The sequence below is a fragment of the Mytilus edulis genome, chromosome 1 (assembly GCF_963676685.1).
Source record: "Mytilus edulis chromosome 1, xbMytEdul2.2, whole genome shotgun sequence".
NCBI classification, from domain to species: domain Eukaryota; kingdom Metazoa; phylum Mollusca; class Bivalvia; order Mytilida; family Mytilidae; genus Mytilus; species Mytilus edulis.
The window spans coordinates 14,849,429-14,869,601 of NC_092344.1; the positions used below are offsets into that span (position 1 = coordinate 14,849,429).

Sequence of the window (20,173 nt, forward strand, 5' to 3'; positions counted from 1 at the left end):
TTCAAAAAGCTTTAAAAAAAAATGTCCACTGGTAAGAACCCATCAGGAATATAAACAAACTGGAATTTTAAATCAACTCATACAAACCTTTCAAATTAGATTAATAATTATTGATTATGTTTGATATATAACAAATACATTATAATGTAACAGTTTATTGATCTAGTTAACAATAAGAAATTGGTGGTTTAGCAATACATGTCTTGTGATCAAATCACAATTATAAAACAAACAAACAAACTAAACAATAGGTAATAAGAAACTGTTTCTTAACCTATTTATTATTTTAGTGTTTAGCTTAAATATTGACGTAAAAAATACTTGGCCATGCACTGTACCTTACAAGCACAATTCAACTATACATGCAATTTGAAAATTTTTCTTATATTTTCATTGTACAAAAGTCTAAATCTGAACTGTGTTAGTTCAGATTTAGAGGTGCCTTCAACATGGTCCCATGTGGGTTTTTTTTAATGTTAAAGTCTAAAATGTTGATATAAACAAAGCTACTTATCTTGAATCTGTTGTATATTTATAAAATAAAAGAAGAAAAAGTTATAAAAAAATAATAATTAAAAGACACTTTGCTAATGTATTACCTATGAAATATTCCAAGCATAATTTACCTTTTGTTTTTATTGTTAAGTGTTGGAAAAAATAGTGAATTACACCCACTTGCTCTATCTTGATGAGATACAAATTGATACAGCAAAGTAAGTTGATGAGATACCAATTGATACAGCAAAGTAAGTTATTTTGCTTTGGGAATCTAGATAATCCTTTTAAGAACAGAAGAAACCAATAGAGGTACAAAATACATATTCAGAAAAATTCTTTGAAATTTTCACCTTTTCAGATGAAGATACAAGAATCAAACATGACTATGTTAAAGATTTAAATTAATAACAGTGTTAATTAGGTACTGTAGATTCATTTATTTTTCGTGGGTATCAATTTGTAATTCATTCACAACCAAGGAAATTGGTATCCAAGGAATAGTATCCACCATACTTTTTTGCAGACCCCATATTTACACGTATAAATCAACAACCTTAAAGTACAATGTTTTCAGCAATATAACAAATCCACAAATAAAATGTGAAAGAAAATGAGTAAGAAAATGAATGTTTCCAACATTACTGATTCTTTTGAATCTGACAAGGAAGGGAAATAACCACCAACATTTCTTTTTTCATTGTGATAGGGAAAGTTACACATATTGAAAGAGGTTTGAAAGGATCCCCATCTTTTTAATAAATGTTTAATGGAATATATATATCTGCCAAAATGGACTTAAAGAGTTAAAAAATAATTCAATACATGCACATTGATGATGTACATCAAACTTAAATGCAAAACACTCAATGCTGAAATGTAAAAAAAAATATTTTGATTGCTACCAGTGGGTATGAATCATTTAATATCAAATGTAGTGAAAAGTCTATTACTTGAATAAAACGACTGAATATATAGTGTATAATCAGTTCAAAGTCACTAAGATTCAAACTCATTTTTGAGATACCTGGGCTACATGTATTTGATATAAAAGGACAAACAAAAATTGTTTCCTAGTTTATAAGATCTATTAATCCATTTAATGGAGACCTCATACATTTTTTTTCTTCAAATAATACAAAAATACATTCTTAAAATAAAATCTCAGTATTTGTACAATTTTTACACAATACCAATAACACTAGAGGGTGGATGGTATAAAATTTACAGTTTAACAGTGCACATGTACAAGCTAAATCATTTAAAAATCTTTCCTGTTGGTGTTGAGTGATTCACTGTGTAACAGTGTTTAATTGCTTAAAATTGGTTGAAGATCATAACCCTCTCATAAATAGCCCCTAATATACTATATATTTAGACTATATAGAGAGATAACATTCACATTTCCCAGTATTTACTGTAATAGTACTCACGAAAATTAATTTTTATAACTGAGCATATAATGTATATCCCCCTAAAAAGCCTTTCCAACTCACTTTCTAGGCAGTGTTTATTTTATAAAATGCATGCTAAGCCATCTTGTATCTACAACTTGTTTTTTAACATGTCAACAAAACAATTGGCAGCTTGGGATATTCCTACAATATAAATCAACTCATAAGCAGGTTTTGTAACTTTCACAATTCCCTCCCATTAGAATGTTCACACAGCAACATCTCCATTGCTCAAAAGTTCTTTTTCAATCTTTGGTTTTCTTCTTTTAATCGTTCTATTTCTGTTATCAGGTCATGATTCACTGAATACTGTTGCATTAAATGTGTCATTTCATTCTGAAAAAGAGATTCTAATGCTAATCATACAATGTACTTTTAAGAAATGTATACAGAATTTTAAATGACATTTTTTTTTTAATTGAAGAGTTGGCATTATTGCATATTACAGGCAGTTGATATGAAATAACAAAAATCTTCCCATGATATATAGAATAATATACACAAGTACTTACATAAAAATTTTGAGGGCATGAACTACACAACATAATTAGAAGCTACAAAACAGTCAGTACATTTAACTAATAATTTGGCATTTAATAAACAAAGAAAAAGTCACTTGGAAGTTTTAAAGATAAAGACTTAGTGTGGTACAGAGATCAGGCCCACCATCCTGGGTACTGGTAAAATTCAAGTCTTTGGAAGACAGAAGAAATTAAATAAAATTTTAAATAATCAAATTCCAGGGGATATGTTTACAAGATGTTAAATTTTTAAAAGAGTGGTTATTTCAATCTTATACTTCCAATAACAAACATCACTCTTCCTATACAGAAACAGAAAATATGTATTTGCCTTGCTAAATTGATAGACTTCTAGTAGACTTTTATAATGTCACTGTAGACAATAAGCCAGTGGTTAGTGTGTTTCAGACAAATTTTTTCCCATATTGCATAATCCAACAAGTGATATGATAGTTTTGATTGTTTGTCTCTAAATACACCAATCAATGTATTTGATGCAAGGAAAATAAGGCCAGTAATTCATTTTTGCATGGCAGCTCTTCCAAAAACAGATTTTACAGTCAGTGATTATTCTACATTAGATTGTAAATCTTAAAAGGTAAATTGGTAACAACTTAATTTTCTGTATACAAAAAAAAATTTGTGTATTTTGAATGTTACATCAGAATGGAGATTTTTGTATGTAACTTGCACAATTATCAATCATCTATTATGTTTTAGATTGTCCAAAGTTTAACATGGGCAACAAATAAACATGGGTAAGTTGACTAAATATTCTAATGCATACCTGTTGTATCTGAAACTGTCTGATCATTTCAAGATGCAGATTTAAGTATTGATTATGAATTTGTTCTTTAAATTCCTCCATGGAATCTTCTATCATATTGCGTATAAATTGAGTTTGAAAATTTTGTGGCACAGATCCATCAGAAGCACTGATTTCCTGAGAACGTCTTATAGCACCGTTTGATGTTAAAGAAACAGCATGAGCACCTTCTGGTGTTCCAGAAGTTCTTATTGGAGAATGGCCTTGACCTCCTGCACTTCCACTCGGAGAGTCATCTAATTTTTTAGATGCTGAAAAACTCTGAGACACACTTGCGGAGGAATCTGCTGTGAAACCTTGTGAATAGGTGGATTCAGTTCTAGAATTATGAATTGATTGCGGTCTTGTACTAGGTGACTGTTTAGGACTATTTCCTGTAGGCTGAGGTGATCGCTGAGTAATATCTGAAAACAAACCCAGAAATTACAAACAATATTTATAATCAAAGGGAGATAATACATAAAAAGATTGGTATGTTTTTTAAGATCTGGATAAATAATGTTATTCATTTAGTTCTCAGAATCTCCTTCAGCAAGTTTCATTCATTTTAACCTTTCTAAAATTTGTTGCCTTAATATTTCTTTACTTTATGCATTGAAAGTTACAATTGCATGTTATAATTGTACTATGTAATTGTAGTTTTATAAGTAAAGTTCAGAAGGATGTGATGTGTATATCATATTTCAGAACAGCTTGTCTCAATATTTAAAATAAAACAAACAACACCAAAGTTAGCACAAAATTTGTTAATGACATCTTATATAAAACTGAAAGTGAAATTCTTTCTCACCGTTATAAGAAGTGCCAGCTGGATGAACTTTGTGATTTGACAAATTATTAGAGAAATTAGAATTCCTTGAGTCAGTTGAACGCTGTGCTCTATCAAATTCTGGTCTATCAGACGTATCTCTAGTTTTTGAAAATGGATGTCCATCACTTTCTCCTCTATGATAGGAATCATTATATTCTAAATTCTGTCTCACTGCTACGTCATTATGGCTGTCCTGAAAAATATTTAAATCTTTTTCTTATTATGATTTTTATAACAGGATGCATGTCAGATAATTGTTTAAAACCATTCTTTTTCTGTTGCACATTTTATTGAAAAAGTTCAGAACATACAATAGTATCTATAACACTGTCAATCTTTCCATGATCTGTGGTCATATTCTTATACAAAACGAATTTTGAAACAACCACTAGTTGATGAGCAGCTATCATAATATAGGATACATAATTGGTGTATGCAATTATTTACCACTCGACAGATTAAAAAGAATTAATACCAAAGTGTTAATAATGCTGGAGCAAAGATTTTCTGCTGTCACAAAGAAAAATCTATTTTCTATAATGAATTTCAATTAAAAGAAAGATTTTGTCAATGAAATAAGCAATGCACAGATTCTGTAGCGAATAAAAATTCATTACATGTAATAACTAAATATTATAAACAATTTTTTTAAAAGATAGAAAATTTTACTTACACCATTGAATTGGTGATGAACATTAGAAGACATGTTCTCTCCACCTCTGGTCACTGAAGGAGAGGAATTTGTAACAAGTGGAGAGATTTTTATCTTGTCACCATATCTTCTACTTATACAATCTCCATCAGCTAATGGTGAAAACACACCACCTAAAATGGATGCTCAAATTAGTATAAGAATGAATTTTGTTAAATAAATAACAGCAATTAATATAAGTTTGAATAGTCTGTTTTGTTTCATATTTAATACAGTTTAGAAAAATATTTCAAATTTAAACTTCTTTCCATTTACTTTATATACTGATCCAGCATTCTAGTGAAGGGGTCCCTTTAAATAACATCTTAACTAAATCATCATAAATCATTTTCAATCATAAAATAAACAAACATATATTTTTCGATATGTATCATCTAGCTCAATTGGTAAAACTAGTTTCCAAAAATAAATTTTCTGTTATCAATTTACTACCATCATTTTGAAGTCCCTTCCTGCAATGTCCTAGTTAGGAAATTGCCATAATCTAATATTGATTTAAAATATGATTATGAGAAGTCCAAATAATTTAACTTCTGTTACAATGTTATATCTTCCAAATTCATTGTAAAATTGAGAATGGAAATGGGGAATGTGTCAAAGAGACAACAACCCGACCAAATAAAAAACAACAGCAGAGGGTCACCAACAGGTCTTCAATGTAGCGAGAAATTCCCGCACCCGGAGGCGTCCCTCAGCTGGCCCATAAACAAATATATACTAGTCCAGTGATAATGAACGCCATACTAATTTCCAAATTGTACACAAGAAACTAAAATTAAAATAATACAAGACTAACAAAGGCCAGAGGCTCCTGACTTGGGACAGGCGCATAAATGCGGCGGGGTTAAACATGTTTGTGAGATCTCAACCCTCCCCCTATACCTCTAACCAATGTAGTAAAGTAAACGCATAACAAAACACACATTAAAATTCAGTTCAAGAGAAATCCGAGTCTGATGTCAGAAGATGTAACCAAAGAAAATAAACAAAATGACAATAATACATAAATAACAACAGACTACTAGCAGTTAACTGACATGCCAGCTCCAGACTTCAATTAAACTGACTGAAAGATTATGATTTCATCATATGAACATCAGGCACAATCCTTCCCGTTAGGGGTTTAGTATCATACCATCATAACATATATGAAAAGAACATAACCCGTGTCATGCCAACAACTGTTTTTAGAATAAATGTGTTTAGTTCCGATGCAAAGACCTTATCAGTGACTCAATATTAACGCCAAAATATGCAATCTTTAATGACTTGACAACAGTATCGTAATTATATCCCTTCTTAATAAGTCTATTCAAAGGTTTTGTAAGTTTCTGAGGTGAATACTGACACCTTTGTGCTTTATAAAGAATATTACCATAAAAAATTGGATGTGAAATACCTGAACGTATTAGAAGTCTGCATGTTGAGCTATATTTACGAATGATGTCTTTATACCGATGATAAAATTTAGTAAATGTTTTGACTAGTTTGTGATATCGAAAACCCTGGTGTAATAATTTTTCAGTAATACATAAATTTCTCTCGTTAAAATCTAAAACAGTGTTACATACACGAGCGAATCGTACAAGTTGAGATATATAAACACCGTAAGATGGTGACAAGGGAACGTCATTGTACTTATTCCAGAGAATACCAAAGAAAGTCTGTGTTAACAGGACGTCCAACTTCCATTATGTCCAACATGTATCCAATTAGATTTTATAATATGAAATACCTGAGCTATCATTACTGTGATAGGAATTAGTGTTAAACATGGAATCACTTCTCACTGTATCTGTTCTAAAGTCAGCTGAATTATTTCCAAAGTCTGAAATATGTAAAATTAAAGATTAAAAGAGAATCCAACATAAAACGTGAAGTTACATCTAACTGTATCTGTTCTTAAATCAGAAGAATTATTTCAAAAGTCTGAAATAAAAAAAATTCAAGAATTACAGAAAATTCAACATTTAACATGAATTCATAACAAACTGTATCTGTTATAAAACAAATCTCTTTACAATGTCTAAAATTTGAAAAATCGATACTCCATCGCATTCATGTTTTTTTTTGGTTTTTTTTTTTACATTTTACGAACTAATTTTGTAATAAAGTATTTTTCTTTGTGTCTATTTGCAAATTTTACTGTGATGTATATTACATATCGGTTAATTCAGATTATCATTCTAATATAAAGTTTTGTGAAAGCTTTTCACATTAATTATTCTCATAAAGAGATATTTCTTTTACAGTAAATTATTTAATAAAACCTTTAACAAACCCTTATACCAACTCCTTTAACCATGATGAGCTCAAATTCTTGTTTATATAAGATTTGAATCAATTTTGTTCTCTTATAAGCCAAATCCCAATATTTATGACTAATCTTGCAAATGAAGAAAAAAAAAAGTGCATAGTTATAGCTATAGATGAATATACCATTTCTAACTGGAGAGAAAACATCTTCTTCTGCAGCTCCATCAGAGTGGTTATTTATGTTATTATGCTCTGAGAAATCTGAAAAAAAAAAAAAATATATTCTGAAATTTTGATGTTTTGAATAAAAAAATATCTGGAGAGGTTATAAAATATTAATGTCAACAATTGTTTTCAAGGGAACTGATTTTCTCAGCTGTCCTTATTTTGTCATAAAAAAATAGAAATACATGGTAAGTCAGATTTTAATGAGTCAATTTCTTGACCATTGGCAAATATATGAAATCCTATTAATGCGATTGCAATAATATCAGGAAGGAAAATTGCTGTTGAAACTATGAATGCATAGTCTTTATTATTGCAATCCTGATAATGTCACATTTATAACAATAATTTCAGAATTGACAGTTTTCTTTGTAATCAAAGAGCTGAATAGCTCTGAGGGGAAAGACGGCCCTTGTTTCTATTTAATTAATTTTTTTGGAAAAGGGGGGGGGGGGTTATCTTTTGATAGTCTTCATATAAAGAATGAAAAAAGAGAACAGCTAGAACATGTAGAAAGGTTGACAATATTGAAATCAATTGTTGTTTATGTAATTTCATTTCCTTAGTTTAGGATTCAATTTGGACCAATGGAAGAGATCTGCATCTTCTAAATCTAAACATTTGATTAAAGTCAATAGTTAATTATCTAAAATTCAACTGAACTCTGTCATTTCACAACAACTACAATTTTTTTTGAAATCTTGATAGTGTACCACTGAACTGCAGGCTATGGCCATTTTTCATTTTTTGTGACAGTACTCTTGGATTTTTGATTTTTTTCTTAAGAAAGTGTGGACTGAAAAATCTATTCAGTTTTAAATTTCCATTGATAAAGTTCCCAGTTACAACTCTCATCACCGGCAAACAGGTACTAATAAAAAAACAATATGATTGATGTAAACTGTGTGAAGCTTGTTTCCAAATCCTTAATTTGAAATATTTGTAAATTTCATGAATAAATAGGTTTAAACTACAAAATGCAACATTTTTAATTTTTTTTTTTTTTTCCATTACAATGATTATGTTGGTACACTTTAGTTTTAATGGAAGACTACAAATCCAATGAAATGTCACATTTTAAGTGTTTAAATACATTAACTTTTATTTTAGTGGATAATTACTCATCAGTTGAGGTGCTCCTGAATTGGAGGAAGATTCTCAAAACAGAATTTTTACAGAAAAAATCAATAAAATCGTTTCTCTCCCCTATCTCATGTAACCCCACGATCTTTGTTTACTTTGAAAGTTGGTGACATACAAATTAAAGTATTGCATGTTGATGTTTGAATCATCTACAGCAAACATGGTTGTGTTTAGATTTAACAAATATCAATTTGTAATTAGTGCACGATCTCTGAGAATGATTTAAAGCGTACAATGGGAGGCAACTCTCATTGTACCTAATTGATAACACCGTGTACTAGATTTGCCTCCCCTTGTTGCGTCATCCAATGCTTAGTTAGCATGTGGTTTTAGCAAGAGCATGTTCCAGCCACATTTTATTATGTATTTGATTAATTTTTTGTATTTGATGACAATGCGATGGAAAATAAGAGAACTAGGAAACCTCCAGTTTATCTAAAGGATTTCACTTTACCTTCTTTTGATATGCAGAACGAGTTTGCATCAGTTTACGAAGTTGGAGATTTAACCTCTGAACACGTGGTTCAACATGAGACTTTTGCACCAAAATCAGATAAAGCAAATGTTAGCGTTCATCCAAAAATTCTTACGTCTACAAACACGCTGAATGAACTGGATAAAACAATTGAAGAATTAACAATTCAGAACAAAATATTGGAACGGGATCTGTTGTTGGCTGAACAAAACGCGCACCTTGTGGCTATGAAAACTTTTGGTGTCGATAAAAAGACTTCATGTGATAAATCAGATAATGATAGGAATAATTGCCAAGCGAAAATTAAAGGTAAAGATTTTCCATATCTATTGTTCAAAGACAAACAAAAACGTAAAGCAGTTTCGGGTGAAGCAAGGGCCGCTAAGGATCGGGTAAAATACGATGTGCCATGGCCACATGAACATGCCCAAACCAAATCATTGAGTTATTCTGATGAAGACTTCGGATTCGTACAGTTAGTTAGAGGTGAACTATTTATTATGCACAACATAGAAGAACAAGCCATTTCAATGCTAAGACAAAAGCATTTAATTAATCTGTTATTTCTTGCCGAAAAATATCCTTTTACTGAGATTAAGGATTTTCATGCCGAAGTTTTGCGTTCGGTGGAAAGGGGTCACAAACATTGGTCTCATACGTTTTCAGAAGAACAAGGCCGCACTCTCGTCTCCGCCCTTAAAATGGACCTTAGAGGAAGAACTGAACGATAATAATCGCAATCCAATTTGCTGCTCCTTCCAAGCAGCAACTAGTCATTCTGTGGATCAATTTGGAGACTATTGAGATGACAAATTATTGCATATATCGCTAATATTATAATTTTTAAAAATTTTTATAATACATATTAATGATGATATTGTGAAACCTCCTGCTTTGTCAGGTGTGATTGCTTCCCCTGTTGTTGTTTTTTTTTTTTTTTTTTTGTTTCAGTTGTGTACTATATTTATGAGTAACAACTCAAATATTTTGATATTATTTTTAAACCCCCTGCAGTGTCAGGTGTGATTGCTTCCCCTGTTTTTTTTTTCAGGTGTGTACTATACTTATGAGTAACAACTCAAATATTATGATATTATTTTTAAACCCCCTGCTATGCCAGGTGTGATTGCTTCCCCTGTTTTTTTTCAGGTGTGTACTATATTTATGAGTAACAACTCGAAATATTATGATATTATTTTTAACCCCCTGCAGTGTCAGGTGTGATTACTTCCCCAGAATATTCAGGTGTGTTCTATATTTTAAGAGAGAGATCATATTCCCCTGCAGATGCGGGCGTGTTACTGTGTATGATTATCCCCAAGTTCGTTTAGAATATCTTTGAGGCAGATATGTTTAGTAATATTATTATTTTTTTTTTTTTGTTCCTTGCATTATAAGCGAGTTATAAGTTCACCTAGACTAAGTAGTGTTTAATAGTGTGATCACTAGTACCATGATTGTGTAGTGTAGAAGTCCCCCCTTTCCCTCCGCTGTATTTACAAGGGTGTCTATTTATGACTGAAATTATCTATATTTTTTTTAATGCCTTTATTATGCATGATGTAGCACTGATTTTGACACTGTTGTCAAAGATAATAATTACATGAATTACACATGAATTACAATGTTGTTGATGAAAATTAGTTTTACATATTTGTCATTTGCTTGATTAACGAGATTATTATCATGTACAATGTCAAGCTGTATGAAGGGTATCCTTCTTCTATTGAATTGTCAGACTAAACAGGATCATGATTACACACATGTTTTTTTTTTGTTTTTTTTTCTTGTTTTTTTTTCTTTCCTGTTTGGCGACTTCGTTTGGGTTAAGGTGCTTCATATTCACACTTGTTTATTGTTGCTTATTGATACCATGTTTGGTATAATTGTATATTATTGCATTATTATAATAAAGCACCTTTCGCCAAACACTATTAGTTGTCAATTGCGTACAATGGGAGGCAACTCTCATTGTACCTATTTGATAACGCCGTGTACTAGATTTGCCTCCCCTTGTTGCGTCATCCGATGCTTAGTTAGCATGTGGTTTTAGCAAGAGCATGTTCCAGCCACATTTTATTATGTATTTGATTAATTTTTTTTTTTTTTTCCCTTCCTTATAATTTATATTTAATCTTACCCAGATTGGGTTAAGGTGCTTCATATTCACACTTGTTCATTGTTGCTTATTGATACCATGTTTGGTATAATTGTATATTATTGCATTATTATAATAAAGCACTTTTCGCCAAACACTATTAGTTGTCAATTTAACCAGTGAAGGATATCCCTGCTTCTGCATAGTGTGGCATTCCAAGAATGACGTCACAATTAAATACAATGTAGGTTGGATATATTTAGAATATCTCGTCATACTGATTTTTCCAGATTGTAAAAGAAACGTAAATAGTGTAAAGGAGAGCTCAAGATACGATATTTTTGTCAGAAACAGAAGGGAAATGTGTAAAAAAGTGTTTAAAGTCAAACTATTCATTTCTGGGTCTCCTTCTATTCAATCTAAGTAAGATTTGTTGGGGGGTTTTCCACACTATAAAAACAAAATGAATGATGTGAGGGAATGTCACTCTGATCAACCCCATAGGGGATTGACGGCTTGAAGCCGTCTTTCCCCAAAAAGTAAATAAACAAAAATATGGAACTCCAAGGAAAATTCAAAACTGAAAGACCTTTATAAAATGGCTAAATCAAAATCTCAAACACATCAAACATACATACTTTAGTCTTGAAAATGCATGAAATATGCCTTCGAAGATTAAGCAAATAATCATTATATATTAATATAGTATATGTAATTTTACTCCTGGTAAATCACATCCATTTAAACCTTGTGTTGTTGTGGTAGCTATAATCATGATAATGTACAATGATTACATTCTCATTATTATTAAAAAATTCTAAGTAACCATTCTATTTGTTTACAGGAGAGCTGCTACATGAATCTTTCATCATAGAAGACTTTCTACACTGGAAGTAAATCACTGTACACTGAATTTTTTTCTGTTGTTTTTGAGGCTCAGTATCTTTAAGATTCCCCGAAGTATAAAGTTAGTCTTTTGTTTTAAGGCTCAGTATTACATTTTTTTATCTCAAAATTTCCATGACTTTGTTCTATTGTTTTTAAAGCTGGGTGTTTTGTTGTTATCACGACTGTATTAGCTGAAAAATGTTTCAAGATTTCTCAAAGTTGAAGATCGTTCTATTGTTTTAAGTTCAGTATTACCTTTATTATGTCCTGATTTCCCTGAGGGAGCTGATGGCAGTTGTCTTCTGTTAGGTGAAATTGCTGCAGAAGATGCTGACTTTGCACCTGAAGGTTCATGCTGGAAAAAAAGCCATTGAATAAGATTTTCAGCTATTTTGACAGAAGTTGAAACCAAAATTTACTAAAAACATACAGTATTTTAATATGGTGGAGCTGTTTAACAAATGTATTATTGTGTTGTGCACTTTTGAAAATAACAGACATGGAGCTGATGTTAACGTTTATGAAATATTGGGCAAAACAATAAAAGTGCTTTTATCACTATATTGTATATCTTGGCAGCTGCAAGTAATGTTCAGTCATCAGACTTTACAGAATCAAGAAAAGGTTTCAAGTAAACTTAAATTAATAAAGGTTAGTTTTTTTTTTTATCTTCTGGTCAAAGTTTATAAAGTTGTTGTCTTGAGACATTCATAATGTTATGGTGAATAAATATTAAAAACAAAAGAAGACTATGATACATCTTGCATTTTTATGGTTGTAACAATACTTTTTCTATTATCTCACATCTATGTGTATGCTTTAATGAAATGTCAAGCATGATAAAGATACAGACATACAAGATAGTTATTCCAATATGTGTGTTAATGTATCAAAATATATATTTTCAATGCAGTATATATGATAACCAATGCATTCCATAATGGAATACTTTGACTACAATAATTTTACCAAACTATGAAAAATAAGTTAATCTGTTAGCTTCATGACATGATATACTCTATAATAGCACAACCAATTTCCTGTGTTTTTAAAACTTACAACTAAACCATGTTGAAATTTAACATTCTGTACAGATGATTTATGTGCATTGATGGTTTTCATTGGTGCATTCCCATGTCTCAGATCGTATAGATATATTATCCCTCTTGTTGATCCAACAGCCACAGTGGCTCCATCTGACATTACATCTATAGAAGTCAAAGGATTCTCTGCTGTCATTGTTTTAACTGGCCTAAATTAAAAAGATAAATAATTATTATTAACTTAATATTCATACATTATCCAATTATTCTTTTATTAGTCCAATAGCTGAGATTGTAGACAATTCTTTTATTAGTCCAATAGCTGAGATTGTAGACAATTCTTTTATTAGTCCAATAGCTGAGATTGTAGACAATTCTTTTATTAGTCCAATAGCTGAGATTGTAGACAATTCTTTTATTAGTCCAATAGCTGAGATTGTAGACAATTCTTTTATTAGTCCAATAGCTGAGATTGTAGACAATTCTTTTATTAGTCCAATAGCTGAGATTGTAGACAATTCTTTTATTAGTCCAATATCTGAGATTGTAGACAAACTATATGTGTCAATGATGACTATCTTGTTGAATTATTTGATCAGACAGAAAAAAAGTCAGTTTTTCTGTACCCTAAAAAGTGATGCAAATTATAAGAATTTCATAAAAATAATATTTTTACAATTTTGCATGGCCAGTGTTCTCCCCAGGCCGATATGACGCTCGCAGCGCCTTCATAATATTTTCGAAGATCCCGCAGCGTCTTAATTGTCCGCTGTCCCTTAATACTTGATCCCGCAGCGTGTTAATTTTCACATTTTCATTATAAATGTCGGTTAAAATTGTCAAGTTGCTGATCACTGCTGAGAGGCCGGTCAGTGTTACGCAATAACTGATAATTAGTTTTACCTGAGCCACGCTTATCTCAGCCTTCAGTGTTCTCCCAAGAAATTTTGGATAGCATCACATTTTGCGTAAATAAAAATAACTGTATTTTTTTTAATTTCGTTTGTCGCATCGCGTTGATGCTCTATTTCTTAATATGTTTTAGTTTATATTGTTCAATTCATAACTGAGAATACAATTAAACTATAACCACAAAAACAGTTGTTTCAGTTTATGTTTTCTTTATTCATTTACAGTTACAGAATTATTTTTTTCCTCTTGTGCCAAATAAAAATAAATATGTGGTTTCAGTTACCCAACAATAAGTATTAGTCAAATGAATGAATGGTTCATTATAGATCAACCTGTATATATACAAAACTAAATATCTAGTACACAAAATTAAATATTTTTTATAGTATATCAAGTAAAGATAAAGTAGCAAAAGTAGCAGAAAAAATCAATTTAAAAACTTTTTTTTATCATGTTTATGACATTCATTGTTTCATGGCACTTAATGAATTAGTTCCAGTTGTTTCTTATTTTTACATTAAAATGATATGTATTTTTAACAAAGTTATTTAACAAATAGTCTGTTAAAGCATAGTATTCTCTCTTGGTATATTTTTTCTGTCTACTGTCCATCTGTTGTCATTATCGTGAAAATGCGGATTTTTGTCGTATCTGGTCCGGTTCCGATCCGTAGTTTACACAAAAATGTGCAATGGCGGCTGTAGAAAAATTTACGAAAATGAGTCCGAGAATAAACATTGTTTGAGAAGAGATTGTGAATGAATAAGACGCTTTTAATGCATTAAATGGATTAAACATATAAACTTAAGCCAATTATGATAACTTTTTAAAGAAGTATTAAACTTATTTTAGCTCTAAACCAAAATTCTCGCTCTCCTATTACCGGAAGAGAAAGAAAGTAATTTTTGGAGAGTTGCACAAATAAACGACCTTTTTATTTAAAAATTGATTCAATCTTTGAAATTTCGTAATATAAAACGTAGATTTCGAATTGTTTTGTGATTGCATTTTTCCATGTCGAAATTGGTTATTGCAGACACGTGGTATTAGTCGTGTCTCAAGTGTCAGCTTGGGATATTCGCATCCAAACAGTTATCACCCTGAGGGCAATTAACACCTAGCTATTTAATCTCTTAATTGCCTTTAGTGTCCGACTTAAAGGGATTACAATTAAAGGTGATATAATTTTTATGATCATAATCGATAATAGATGAAAGTTCAAAATTGAGGACAAGTAAAATAGCATCTTCAAAATAATTATAGCGTCGCGGGAATTATTATAGCATCACGGTGAAAAAATATAGCGTCGCGGTACCGCGACGCTAAAACGGCCTGGGGAGAACACTGGCCTTATCGGACTATGTTATCATGTAATAGCTTACATGATCATCAAGAAGATAGATATTTGTAGAAGAAATTTTAAAAAAATAAAAACTTCAGTGCAGAAATTGAAGAAATAGATCGCAAATACATTGTATTTACGCATTGTGTGTGTGATCACTTGACCATTTAAATAACGAATTTTTTCATTGGTCGAGAAGAAGAATCTATTTTAACACGACCAATGAACGTGATGAATACACATGATAAATTTGAATACACATTGCTAAAGATATTTACATAATTACGATAAAAATTATGAATGAGAGTATTTGTAATTGAAAAAAATAAAATAAACTTTGATTAAAGATAAAGAGAAGTGATTCATTTTAATATAAAGTGAAAAAATGTTACTTGCAAGGTAAATTGTTTCAAACTGTCGTGTTTTTAGAAATAAAATGATCATTGAACGTCGATCGTCAAATTCCGTTCGCCAGCCAGAGATATGTGTTAACAATAATACACACGGAAGCGTAATGTAAAACTACGGAAACTTGTCAGCTGTTCATTAACATATTTTTGTTTTAAAAAGTTGTATACCAAATATGATCAAATATCTTAACCATATTCGATTTTACTAATTCTGAATGAACATGTTCTCTGCAAATAACAAAAGGGTGACTTCTAAGCAAAAGGCAGATGATGGAAGTAGAAGTTTTTTTTCAGCCGCTAATGACTTCTCATGAAAAGGGGAATACACCTTCCTCTTCACTGTCAGTATAAGCAGATGTCATTGCTTCTCCTAATCCCAACCTAGCTTAAGTTTTAGCAAGTGATAACAGCAAGCACCATGTTTCTGGTTTCAATGACAAGTGGCTGACTGAGTTTTCATGGCTTACAAATGTTAAAGGGGGTATAAGCAAAAGTTATTGTGAGAGGGGGTTTTCAACCCTAAAGAGGATAAAGACAAAATTGAGGAACAGACTGTCCAACAAAATAACAGTATCTTGAAAAATTATCCCTAGAAGGAGCAGAGAATACAGAGATGAATATTTATATTTTGACTTATAAATAACTTTTGTGTTTAAAATCAATTTATTTCATATATATATATTCTTGTAATTCATTATTGAATACTCTGCATTATCAAACACATAACACAAAGCATTATAATTCATATTGCATGTCATGGATTAATGACTGATTGCTTCAGATCACAAAAGTTCACTCTAAAAAAAGAGTTACGCGCCCTTGAATTTTGCGCCTTAAAAAAATCCTGGGGAGAACACTGATGGCTTTTTGTTTGTTTAACAGGGTAAATGTTTTATAGATGTGATACAAATAGTTATCATAAGAAACATGAATCTAAGGTTCTTCAACTTTACATTATGTGATATTACTATGCTTTTTCTTCTATTAGCCACCATTTAAATACTGTTAAACTTTTCTGAGATAATTTCATTTTCATTACATGGCTGTTCACAAATTAACATATTTTACTAAGCAATAGAAGAAATTAAACGTTAATGTTTAACAAATCCCATAATTTATTAGATATGAATAACAAACTATTTTACATCTAAAATATCTTTAGAAGTTATACTACATTTTTATACATGCAAAACCTAAGGAGAATGTAATCCTTACTTTTTCCCTTGAGTATCATAGCATACAATTCTTTTATCAAGTCCTACAGACATCAGCAATATATCATTGATGGGAGAAAAGTTCAAACCCGTGGCTGGTGCAATGTGAGAACTTGAGAAGCTATGAAGCAGTCTACGTGTATTGATATCCCACAGGTTAACAGCACCATCATCAGACACAGACCCCAGTAATGACTTTCTAAATTTACTGTACTGTATCTGACGTACTGTCTGAAAAAGAAAAAAACATTGAGTTACTTTATCAGATTAATTTTGTACACAAAAATGTAAATATTTTTAATATTCTAATAATTTTTGCTCAATAAACATACTTTTTAAGTTTTAAACGGTACCTTATTTCAGGGTTTTATTATTTGCATCTATCAAATAAACTAAAAATATAGTTCTTATCTTTAAGCATTTAATTTCTATGTTTTCCCCTCCTTACAATATCCACATAAATTAAAAATCCCACAAAAATAACTTTTTTTTAAATGAATCAACAGCATTCAAATTATGTATGTATATAGATTTAGAGACATAATTAATATTATACAACATAACTTAAAAATAGGAATACCTGGCACTTTGGTGCAACCATTGGACTGCAACCTTGACCTGTAACCACATTAAACAAGATAATCTCTCCTGTTTCAGAACCAGATGCAATGTATGTGTCATTGCAGTTAAACTGGGCACAAGTCACAGGTCCTTTATGGTCCTGTAAATTAGACAAAAATAAATCTTTAGAAACAACTAGCACAGGTAAATTTTCTAACAGTCAATCAAGTATTGACAAAAAGTTTAGTAAATTATTTAGTCCATTAAAAAAGAAATGAAATTTATCAATAATTCTGTAAGACAAGACTGGTTCTGAAATTTTCCATTTGTAATACAACCAATATATTATATCAATCTAAGGGGGCATAACTGTAAAAATAATATAGGATTTGAGCAGATTTTCCAAGTAATTTACATTTCTAAGTGCATAGCTTCATCCAAATTATTCATTTCAATCTGTTTTAGAACTCAAGTGTATGTCTGTGACAAGAAATCACATGCATATAGTCATACATTATAATGTTTGTTTTCCATGATGACATATTCCATACACCATGTACACTCATAACTTATACTTTTTTTTTTTTAAATTTGTCTGTGATTTCAGATCCCATTCACTCATATACCTTATACTGTTTATGTATTTTTTTGTGATTTCAGACCCCATTCACTGATACCCCAAACTGTTTATGTACTTTTTGTGATTTCAGATCCCATACACTCATACCTTGTACTGTTTTTTTATTTTCCGTGACTTCAGATCCCATACATTGATACAGCTGTCTGTTCCACCAACTAACAGGTATGATGAAGTGGAGTTAAAATCTACACATAAACTTCCTGCCTGTAAAAAAATAGTCTTCAGAACATATTATTTATTTAAATTCAATATCACATGGACTTCTCTTGTCAAGCTGTGGAGGATGTATAAATAATCAGAATTGAGATGCAAAATAAATGTATCATATAGGGAAACTAGCTAATTAATGCCAAATTCTCTAAACATCGGACTTTTTGCTGTTAAAAAGCAGTGGAGTGCATTATTTTGGTCCTCTTTATTCTATTTATAAAAATGTTGTGTTGGTTAGTAAATACATGTACAGATTTACTTTCAGGTATAACAATAATGAAGATGCTAATAAAACCAGACACAAATTGCACATGTACACCTACTTTAATCTGTTGTTTTGTTAAGTTTTCATATAAACAGCAAGTAATTAATTCCATAAGTAACACCAAGCATAATTGAAGAAATGGCACATTGTTATATATACTTACAGGACTATCAAATTCTGTTACTGTTACGGCTGTATCTTTCACAGCAGTAAAACAGATTTTATCACTCTTAGAAGATGCACTGCATAATAACAAATCTGGCATGAGAATTAAGGAGTATCATATAAATATTGACATTTTACACATACACAAAATTTAATTTTTGGTCAAATTGTGGAAATATGAATCTACATGTACATGTAGATGTATTGCAATAAATATGGGGGTTTAAATATACACCTAATTTAAACAAGGTTTCATACATGTCATATATACATGTATAGATTATTGTAAATGTATTTGAAAATGAAAGTAAAAATGATGGATTTGCTGAATATTGGTCACTGTGAAATATGTCTAAATATGAAAAAAAAATAAAGTAAAGGAAGTCAGCTACATACATGTAAAGCTGAAATTTTCATAAATGAAGAGATATAAAATGAACTGATTGAGGCCTGATTTATATGGATTAAAAGCCATCAGTCGTCTCAAGAAGCAACAAAGCAGCAAATCATTTTGGACAGAAAAATACCTACTTTAGATATAGGAAAGCATCCATTGGAAGCCAAGAATTATCTTGGACCAAGGTTTTTAAAGACTCTGTGACAAAGCTAAATTACTTCAAACAATAATCATATGATACAATAAAATGGGTGTAATTAATAACATGTCATTAATTTAATGACGAAGCTGAGACTTGAAAGATTCAGGACTCGTGGTAGAGACAGTATATAGTTGGACAAGGTGTTAACACTCTCTGATTGTTCGAAAATAGAACGACTCCTTCCATACAGTTGTTTTACATGAATGAATTCCAAGTGCCATTTTGTTTTTAATTCTGGAAGGGCATTCATTTAGTACATGTATAAGCTTGATGGATGTATCAATTTTTATATAAGTTGTTCTATAGCTTATATAATACAGCTGTGTTTCCTTTGTTCTTGTACAATGTTGAAGGTTAGACTATCCAAGATGTTCCAGCATGTCACTAACACTAACAGATGAGGTGCTGTATTTGAAAATTAAAAACGTTTTGTTTTTTAAAGTAACTTAAAAGTGAACTGGTTTTAATTAAATTATTAAAGGATACTATCACTGTTCCATGTAGACTTCTTGCCATTCCATGCAATGGAACTGATGTTCTGTTCATGCGGATTAAACTGTCTCACAATAGAGAAGTTATTGGTGTCCCAAACTTTTATATCATCTCCACATGAAGCAAGTTTTAAAGCACTCATTTTGTTTACATTACAATTTTTCTGTCAATCACTTTGAACCAAGATGCAAAATAATTCGTTTTACAGTGTTTATTTCCCAGTTAAATATATCCCATTTGAGCTCACAAATACATAAATGCATTGTTATATCAAAATACCATTTTCATTTACAAAGAAAAGAGTCTGAATCATAATAATCATTATTTTGTGTTTTGTTTTGATTTGTTGATCTGCAAAATCCCGCCATGATCTTGACTTCCGGTTTACTCATTTCAATTATTTATTTATCGGAATA

The 20,173-nt window shown here is 30.7% G+C and overlaps 1 protein-coding gene across 1 annotated transcript; it reads right to left on the reverse strand.

The window, feature by feature from the left end:
• Positions 1 to 139: 139 nt before the first annotated feature.
• LOC139510596 (protein NEDD1-like) lies at positions 140 to 20,164 on the reverse strand. The gene is made up of 13 exons (XM_071297156.1): positions 19,752 to 20,164; positions 18,665 to 18,759; positions 18,114 to 18,230; positions 17,406 to 17,546; positions 16,827 to 17,056; positions 12,964 to 13,156; positions 12,160 to 12,259; positions 7,259 to 7,336; positions 6,555 to 6,647; positions 4,781 to 4,932; positions 4,087 to 4,300; positions 3,258 to 3,700; positions 140 to 2,285 (listed from the first exon to the last, which is right to left on the reverse strand). Exons 1-13 carry the CDS (start codon positions 19,897 to 19,899, stop codon positions 2,181 to 2,183), a joined length of 2,109 nt encoding a protein of 702 aa, XP_071153257.1. The 5' UTR covers positions 19,900 to 20,164; the 3' UTR covers positions 140 to 2,180.
• Positions 20,165 to 20,173: the final 9 nt, after the last annotated feature.